At 41.1% G+C, this 9,761-nt stretch overlaps 1 protein-coding gene across 1 annotated transcript; it reads left to right on the top strand.

Annotated features, from left to right (window-relative positions):
* Window positions 1-8,352: 8,352 nt before the first annotated feature.
* RHOH (ras homolog family member H) lies at window positions 8,353-9,074 on the top strand (the record flags this gene model as incomplete). Its single annotated transcript, XM_084233310.1, has 1 exon — window positions 8,353-9,074. One exon carries the CDS (start codon window positions 8,353-8,355, stop codon window positions 8,926-8,928), a length of 576 nt encoding a protein of 191 aa, XP_084089436.1. The 3' UTR covers window positions 8,929-9,074.
* Between the last annotated feature and the right edge of the window lie 687 nt (window positions 9,075-9,761).

Below are 9,761 nucleotides of genomic sequence, written 5' to 3'. Positions count from 1 at the left end.
TTCTTATATGTATAAATAAATAAAAATAAATCTTTGAAAAAAAAATCCCACAGTCTATGTATCATTAGCCACAACTTGTTCTGGTTATAGGACTTGCCTGAGTATATACTGCTGATGAGCGATGGAGATGAGAATCTAATTGAGACTCTGACTCCGCAACTTGCATTTTTGCAGAATTGAGAATCAACAATTTCATTTGTTGAAACTAAATCTAAAAGTAAATCACCTCACTCCATTCAGTGTTTTGGGTTAAAAATCCAAAATAAAAAACCTTGACTGCTTTTACAGTTTAAGCAATTTAAACATTATGGATTTATCCTAATTCTAGAGAAGTTTGGAAAGTTTCATGATGGCTCCAAAAGAGAGAGGATGTATCTTGAAGGAAGTAAATGAGAAAAAGAACATGTTTGAAAGGTACTTTGATATTAAAACTGGGAGCTATCTTTTGATCAGAAGTCACCTATTTGGAATATCTAGCTAAGTTATCTCTATGGGCTTCACATTGAAAATATGAAGAAAATTAAGTATGGGATATAAAATGTAGATGTAATAGGTCCTTGAAAAAATCCTGGTAGAAGGAAAGGTTGCTGACTCAGCTAACCCAGTTTCTGGGCCTCAAGTGAGCCCCCGATAGCTAAACACTTGGTTCCGGGTTTCCTTGTGGGGAAACTGAGTGGGTTGAACTAGATGACCTTTGAGTCATCTAATCTTGCTAAGTTTTCTCCCTATCAGGGGACTTGCTATGCTACACGCTGTTTAGGGGCAGCTCAAGTATGGGGTATACTAGGAATGTGGGGGAGTTCCTAGACTACATGGTAAAACATATGTTTAAAAATTGCAATATGTTTATTTAACCAAGAAAGGATTATCATCCTTAATCTCTCAAAATATTTTAAAAAGAAATGAAATATACCTTGCTGGAAATATAAGTTAGAGATGACTTGCGAAACACATATAAGTGGTCAATAAACTGATAAGAGAATTATAATTGATTTTGCTAGTCATAATTGCATTACAAATGAAAACAAATCAAACTTGCAAATATTACGCATAGTTGGCAGTGTGATACTACTGCTTATGAAGCATAAATCAGTCCAGTTTTTTCCATCTCTTTTGTTCTAGTAATTGCACTCATTTCTATTTATATGAAGGAAATAATAATTTTATACAAATTTATTTTTAAAATGTTAAAATTTTTTATCATAGTAAAAATTAGAAATAATTTAAATTCAACAATAGGCAATTGGTTGAATAAATAATGGTAATTCTTTTTTTTAAAAAGATTTATTTATTTATACAAGCACTGGGGTACAGGCCAGAGGTGCGGGTGGGTGAGAGGATTCACCAGAGACAGAACAGGGAGCAGAACAGGCAGTAGGACCCGAAAACTCTGCTGAGGGGAGCAGTGGGCAAGTCAGGAGAGGTCTGCTGAGCCATGTGGGTAGTTCCCTGGCTGGCCAGGAATCGAACCAGCGAGACAGAGGCTGCGGACAGCATCACGGCGCTGCGCTCAACCCACTGCGCCACCGGGGAGGCCCAATAATGGTAATTCTTATAATGAAATAGTATGCCAGCATTAAAATTATGCATAGAAGTATTTATTATATAAATTACTTATATTAATATAGTAATTAATGCTGTAGGAAGTATCTATGATACAAATTGTTAAATTAAAAAAAAAACCGCACAAGATGCTAAGCTACCCACAAAGTAAGGTATTTGTTTTGGGAAAAAAAAGACGTTTTTGAAAAAACAAATGACATTTTATTTTTAAAAATAAAAATGACATTGAAGAAACAGGAAAAGTTATACAAATCTTACAGCTTTTGGTTCTAGGTGTTAGTTGGTTTCCTCCTTTAGATTATTCAGTGTTTTTGAAATGTTCTGTAAGGTGTATGTATGTACCATTTTTATAATCAGAAAAATAGGGAATGTAGAAATGGTGTGGAGAAAATGAGAAGAGAAGTTGGCCAGATTGAGGAGGCCCATTTCAGTCTGATGGGGCCAGCACATAATGGAAATACTGTTCCCCACCCGTGGCCTGGGCCTGGGGGTGAATGATGGCGGTGGTGGTTCTGGCAGGGCGGGCTTGGGAAGCCCTGGGGTGTGATGATAACAGCCGGCTATTATCTCGGGCTTGGTGGAGATCTTGTCAGACTCCAGGCAGATTTCATATTTTCACAGTAAGTAAAGATCAGATAGGGAGTTACTTTCAGTCTAAGAGGAAAACAGAACCCTGATACAGACGCTCCTCCTGTTCACCTCATCTCTTCAGACAAAAAAGCCCCTCAAGGCAGAGGGTCCCCTCATTCTCAGACTTACTTTGATTTGTGATCTGGTTCTGTGTATCGAACCCATTTTCACTCTTGAGTTTCTTTTCTTTTCTTTTCAAGTCATTTTCAGTATGACTTTTTGCTCTTTCGCAAAGAGCTAGTTCTGCAGAATTGGGGCAAGGGAAGTCAGAGAAGGTAATTGTACCCTCTAGCAAGCGAAGAGTTCAGATAATCTCAAAGTAACTTCAACAGCATCTGTTGGCTACAATATTTTCTACAAACGGCCCTTACATCCAGGGAGGGATGGGATGTCTTGTTAGAAGGCGGGTAGAGCTAGTAGGTGAAGGTCAATGTTTTCTCATTGTCTGGGGATCCTTATCTGGGTCTGTGTCTTCTCCTCCTCCACAGGTCTCCCACTCGGAGGAGGAGGTAAGCCTCTGCACTGTCTACCCCGTTACAGTGCCTGCCACACTCGCACATGATTTTTTTTCAGTGAATAAGACAACTAGTGAATAAAACATACACACAAAGTCCTGGAAGATGCTCAGTAATGTAAAGTCACAAAAGGTCCCATTGACACAGAAATGCCTCATTTTGGAACATATCCTTCAAAAAAATTGTTTCTCATAAAGTGACACATATGTGTGTGTATATATATATATATATATCCAAAATAGCACAGTTTTTAATTGTGGTGAAATACACAAAGCTACTAACAGTGGGGAATAGCTAAGCAATTAAGAGTTATTGAAATAATGGAAAGCTATTTGTCTAAACTCTGGCAAATATATAGAATATATTGAAGATACATTTTTAATTTGAAATAAATATTTAGAAGTAATATGCAAAGGTATATTTATTAGGGAGTGAAAATTAAATAAAAATTTGGGAAGAAAATGTTTAGAGATGGTTGTGCTTTTTCACTATTACGTATTTAAGATTTTTAAAATTGATTTGCTTTTCCTGCAAGTGAAAGAAATGAAATGAAGCACTCAGCCCCATTTCTAGATGGGAAGCACTCTGTGGGTTCACCCATCAGAAGTGGGGTCTGTCTGCTTGTGCTGTGATGTTCCCGCAAAGCTGTAGAAGGGACCACGCTGGCAGAAGATGAGTGACCGAGGAGTGTGATGATATCCTAATTCTGTGTTAGATTCATGGCAACTAATTCTTTAATGAATTGGCTGCTATCAAGCAGGTCCTTTGCCCAGGGATCTTTCAAGGAGGGTGACATTTAGATGTATTCTCTGTAACTGACAAGCCATCCCAGCATGTTGACCATGAGTTTATATTTTTGAAAAATAAATAAAAAGTTAACATTTTGAACTAAGCTACCTCAATCAAAGTGTAGCTAACCTACAGCCAGCAATAATAATAATTGACAATAGTCATCATTTCACCTTAGTTTTACATCGTACTCTACTGTTCTGAAGGGACTTTATCATAAAACAAGCAAGAGTATTTCTAAATGTACAAAGTTTGTGTGAAAGCACAAGCAATATATTGTTGTATTGCTATCATTTCCACCTGAGCCTTATAAGCACCCTGTGAGGTAGGGGGGCACATCTTATTCTGGTTTCACAGATGAGAGAGAAACACGAGAGGAGTAAGTATTTCAAGAGTGTGATAGTGCAGGAGACATGCATTTTGGTAATACATCGAGGGTCCCTGATAAGAGTAGGGGGTCAGGGGATCAAAGATTTTTTTAAATTTATTTATTTATGCATACAAGAACTGGGTACAGGCCAGAGGTGCAGGGGGTGAGAGGATTCACCAGAGTGGGAAGCAGAACAGGCAGACTGACTGAAATACACTGCTGAGGGGAGCAGCAGGTGAGACAGGAGAGGTCTGCTGGGCCATGTGGGTTGCTCCCTGACCGGCCGGGGATCGAACTCATGCTGCAGAGGCTGTGGATAGCTTCATAGTTCTTTGCTTAACCCCTTGCACTACCAGGGAGGCCCTTGATCAAAGATTTTTAAAGAAGAGGCAGGAATTAGTGGGTGAATACAAGGTGGCTCTTTCCAGGCAAATAGATTAGCACAGTGTGTGTCTGAAAAAAAGAGCGGTAGTGGAGAGTGGCTATCTGTTAGTTGGGGTAAGAATGGAAATGCATCCAGGATTTCCTACTGAACAGCCCTCAGCTCTCCTGAAGATGGCCTAGAGTGGGAGTTCCTCATCCTCGGGCCCTCCCTTTCTCAGAGCAGATAGAAAGCCCCCACGTCTCCCTTCCCTCCTTTGTCTGTGTGTGAAACATGAGGGCCTGAGGAAGACAACCTTTCTGTGAAAATGCCAACTAGAGGAGAAAGGAAGAGAAATCAAAAATGACTGAGTCCCAAGATGGTCTGGGATTGAGGGTTTGCTGTGCATCTAAATCCTCCAAGTTTCACTCCGGGGCCTCCCTCACGACGCCTCTGAAGTCACTCGAGATAACCCTTCCCCGCTGAGAGACATATACTAGGGGCATCCCTGCCACTAAAACTCACTTCTATTTGTCACTCAGAGGCCCTTTTAGGGAAAATTTCTCCCTGTAGGAGAAATCCCTCTGAAATCAAGCCCGTTAACCTTCCGCTCTGAAGACGTGGCACACATGTGACACGCGCTCTGGAGATGATGTTATGTCCATATAGGGTGTTGCTCTAGCCTGGGCAGACTCCGCCCCACCTTCCTTTCCAGCTCCACACTTAGCCATCTGCCAAGGTTGTGCTTGTGGTCAAGATTTAGCATCCATCTTACTGCCACGGAGTAATGCAGAGGTCTGTGTTCTTGTATTCCTCGAGGCAGTCAAGAAAGACTGCTCCTTGGGCTTCAAGAACCACAGAAAAAGATGATCTTATCCAATTATTGTTACTTTACAATTTCAGAAACTGAGGCCTGCAAGATGACTCGAAATGCCTCTTAGAACCCAAAATGCCTGGGGAATGAAGTTCTCTTGACTGAACTGAGACTTTTCCTGCAGTCTGACTCTTTGAAGTTCCCTAGGTGTCAAATCTCAGGCAACAATTTCTTTGTTCACATCATATTTTAATTTTTATGCTATAAGAAATCCTATTTTTTCTGTAGTCAGGCTAAAGAGAAGATACACAGCAGCCTTTGCTAGAGAAACTTTTCTAGTGCTACTTCAGACTCCCTGCTTACTATTCATAATTGTATGTAGTTATTATATTTTATTCTTTTTCTTATTACTACTGTCAAACTCTGTCTTTCAAAGCAACCACTAACATAACAAAGACTTAAAGCTAATAAACCAACAACAGAAATACAATAGAATAAAATTTATTCCTTTTGAAAGAAGGCAGAAAATAGTAATCTTTATTTAACAATGTCGTTAATATTAAGGGCTGCTTGTTATGTGCTTGCTGTGCTGACGGCACATAGTATATGTCTACACCGCTATGCTGAGGATTTTATGCATCTAGGCACACTTAACTGTCTCAGCAACCCTGTGATACAGATATTATTTCATCTACTTTACAGAGGAGGCAACTAAAGCTTAATAGGTGGTCAAGAATCTCTTCTAAGCTTATGGCACAGGTAGTCCGTTGGGTAACAAGTTCAATTCCAGATCTACTGAACTTTATTTTTTTTTTTTTTTAATTTATTTATTTGTTTGTTTGCTTTAATACATGCACTGGGTACAGTCAGAAGTGTGGGAGGGTGAGAGAATTCACCAGAGCCAGAGCGGGGAGCAGAGCAGGCAGAGGACCGAAGTACACTGCTGAGGGGAGCAGCGGGCGGCAGGAGAGGTCTGCGCGCCATGTGGGACCCTCCTCCGGTGGCCGGGGAGCAGCCGGGGATCGAACCGGCGCCGCAGAGGCCACTGGCAGCTTCGCAACCCAGCACTCAACCGCTGCGCCACCGGGGAGGCCCTCTACTGAACTTTAGACCCTCACCAATTTCCTTTTGCAGATGAAATTTGAATTTACTCAATGTATTAGAGCAATTTTATGTACTAAGCAGAAGCCTGATCCATACACAGATTTGATTCTAGTTTTGATTCTGTTATATTGGGGCCAAAATAAAACTTAAAGATGTCTTAAGATGGTGGGAGAACTGCAGTGATTGCACCTGAGTGAATCCTCTATTGTCTGACACTAACAAGGATGTAAACCAGTGGTACTTCAATTAAAAATAAATAAATAAACAAACTTTAAAAGTGTCTTAAGAACATTCAGTCCTGGACTAAGTAAAAAGGATGTCATAAATGTTTGAGTCATCTGCAGAGCTTAGGAGCTAAAATTTGAGACACAATGGAGTCCCTTATTCAAAGGTCTGATATAAAGAGGTTTCTAGGACCGTCGTGACTATGAGTTTTCAGATGCAGTCCAGCTGAATATTTGACAGCTGAGCCCCTATGTGCTGGACATTCAATATTGGGCATTTTAAATAAATAGTAGTGAAAATAGATAACCCAGTGACTCCCTGTAAACCCTATGTGCCTGGCTCTGCACTAAGTCTCATTCTCCACATGCTGAATCTTAACAATAATTGCATGAAATGGGACTTTTCTTTTTTTTCATTTTTATGAAGAAACCAAGACTTGACTAAGAAACCAAGACTTGACTAAGGTGACTGAGTTCTTGCATGGTTAAAAAAAAAAAAAGAATCCATGAAAATCATATATATTATTTATTTGATTAATTCATTTGCAATAGTTATCATGTCTAATTACACAGAGACCATGGGTTGACAAGGATAAAAATGTCTTGGAAGGCAAAATTTAAAGGAATGATCTAAAAAATGTTTGTTTTACAGCAGATCTATAGGTTTATATTGCTTTTCACATGCCATGTCAGGGAGATCACTGTTGGGGACTCATAAGCCCGGGGTGCATGAATAAGCTTTACTTTGAATTCTGGTGTGAAAGACCTTTTCTCTGTTAGAAGCTGGGCTGGCCTTGTACGATGTCCCTCAGCAGACAGGACAGTTTCCAAGGCTGATCTCATTGTCTGGAGCTTTCTCACCTGCAGTGAAGGAGAATTAATTGGACCCTTTCGTGGCATTCAGATTCTGTCATATTTATGCAGTCCTATTTAAGTCACAGGCATCAGATATGGCAGCTTATAAGCATGTTATTTTACTTAACCAGGCTCCTGGCATAGTTCCCGTTGTACATAGGTGGGCTGTCCAAAGCATGGAAAGAAAGAATGGCATCTTCACAGCGTCTCTGAGAAATGGTTCCTAAATTTCTGCAGATGTGTAAACTGAGGTCTGGAGATTGCTCCAGAGCCATGTCATCACCTAGGAAAGGGAGCCTGGTGTCAGATGCAGAAAATGCCAAGGACCGTGCCCTTTCTACTATATCTACAACCAGTTTTAGAGAAAACCTCAAGGGAAAAAACAGCAAATTTTTAGAGTTCTGGTGATTTCTTGTATCTAGGACTGGCTGGTTAATCAATAAACGAAGAGAAATGAATATAGTGCCTGTCATTCATTACATTTCTCTTGCTTGCAGTTCCCAAAGTGGCTGGGACCCATCGGAAACTGAGGTGACGGCCAGCACCGTCAGCTGCCTTCCCTGCTTCTTGGTGCAGAAGCCGAGCGAACTGTTTGAAAACGTCTCATTCACACCCCAGGTTGCTGTTGAGGTCTTTTTCATGTTATGATCAGAGCAGTTGCTTGTTTTTATCACTAGGCTGATTTTAGAGATAAAGTCAGCCTCTGTTTCTTCACTGGGTGGAGTTGTGGGTCAGGGCCGGGGTGTGACAGATCCAAGCTTCCCTTGCATGGAAAAGTGGGTTTGACAAGTAGGACTGGGCTGCTACTGTGAGGTGGGCCCCTGATTAAGCAGTCTGCCAATGAGGAAGCTCTGCGTCATCAAAAGAAGGAAAAAAGAAAGACTCATTTTCCTCTTTTCTTTTTCTGTTTCAGCTGAAGACACCACATTGGAGGATTTCAAAGCAGAACGTGCCTCTTCCTTGGATAGACAGGGAGAAGTGTTGTTCTGCAGATAACCCTCCGAGGTGCTGAGAACACAACCCCCCGGGTTTTCTTTGCTTGTGTTGGATGGCGTTTGCTTCAGCAGCTCACTGACGGCTCTTTCCTTGGAATTCTGAACTCAAAATTCGGAATCTAGACTGGGAACATGATGAGTTCCATCAAGTGTGTGTTGGTAGGAGATTCTGCTGTAGGGAAAACCTCTCTGCTAGTGCGCTTCACCTCAGAAACTTTCCCGGAGGCTTATAAACCCACAGTGTATGAGAACACCGGTGTGGATGTCTTCATGGATGGCATCCAGATCAGCCTGGGCCTCTGGGACACAGCTGGCAACGATGCCTTCAGGAGCATCCGCCCACTATCCTATCAGCAGGCAGATGTGGTGCTGATGTGCTACTCTGTGGCCAACCATAACTCTTTCCTGAACCTGAAGAACAAGTGGATCGGTGAGGTCAGGAGCAACCTGCCATGTACCCCCGTTCTGGTGGTGGCCACCCAGACTGACCAGCGGGAGATGGGCCCCCACAGGGCCTCCTGCGTCAGTGCCATAGAAGGGAAGAGACTGGCCCAGGATGTGAGAGCAAAGGGCTACCTGGAGTGCTCAGCCCTAAGCAACCGGGGGGTACAGCAGGTGTTTGAGTGTGCCGTCCGCACCGCTGTCAACCAAGCCAGGAGACGCAACAGGAGGAGGTTCTTCTCCATGAATGAGTGCACAATCTTCTAAACCTCAAAAGACTTTGCCCACCAAAATCTTCTAAACCTCAAAAGACTCACCCCAGAGTCTGTTGGGGACAGGGAGAGCAATTGAGCCAGCAAGGGTAGAATCAGCAGAATTGTCCTTTTGGATACAGTTGCTGATGGAACTTGTCCACTGGATGTTTTTACTAAGTATACCTCTACCAATGAATCTCTCGCCCGGTCCAATTAGAAGATCTTTTGGGAAGCTGTCATGAATAGCCCATCTTCGATTAAAAAAACTAAAATAGTTTCAATAATTTTGGACAATGAAGTGAGTTACCCAAAGAGTTCCATATTTAAAGATATGTTTTATTTAAGCAGTAACAAAATGTATAGCTTTTGTACATAATTATTTTTCACACTTGCAGTCTTTTCTTGCGTATTCACTAACACATACTGCTGTATGAGTGAAATAGTCTTTTTTACTGTGCCATAAATTAATTGAGTTATTTTCACCCAAAGTAGTCATTTTATTGACATTACTTGCCTACTACATTTTACTAGGTAGTCAAATTTAAAATGACCATAAACCGATCTTTGCAATGAATTTTTCACCCACTTGTTATTTGGAGTTGTATATGAAATACGGTACAATGACATAAGATACTTTAATATTGCCTGATGATTTTTAAACAGTTAGCACTATATTTCCCTGTAATTATTTAAAAAAATCTTTTCATATTACAATCTAGCCTTTGATCCCAAGAACTACAATTATGTACTACCCTCTCATTTACTGAACAAGATTGGAGGGAAAGCTTTCAGCCAGAGAATCAGACTCCTCCAAGGTCTAACATCAGAGCCTGGAAGAGAAGCAAG

This window comes from Talpa europaea (genome assembly GCF_964194135.1).
Source record: "Talpa europaea genome assembly, chromosome: 5".
Taxonomy (NCBI): Eukaryota; Metazoa; Chordata; class Mammalia; order Eulipotyphla; family Talpidae; genus Talpa; species Talpa europaea.
The sequence above is the reverse complement of the archived record's forward strand: the minus strand, read 5'-3'. Positions and strand labels throughout refer to the sequence as shown.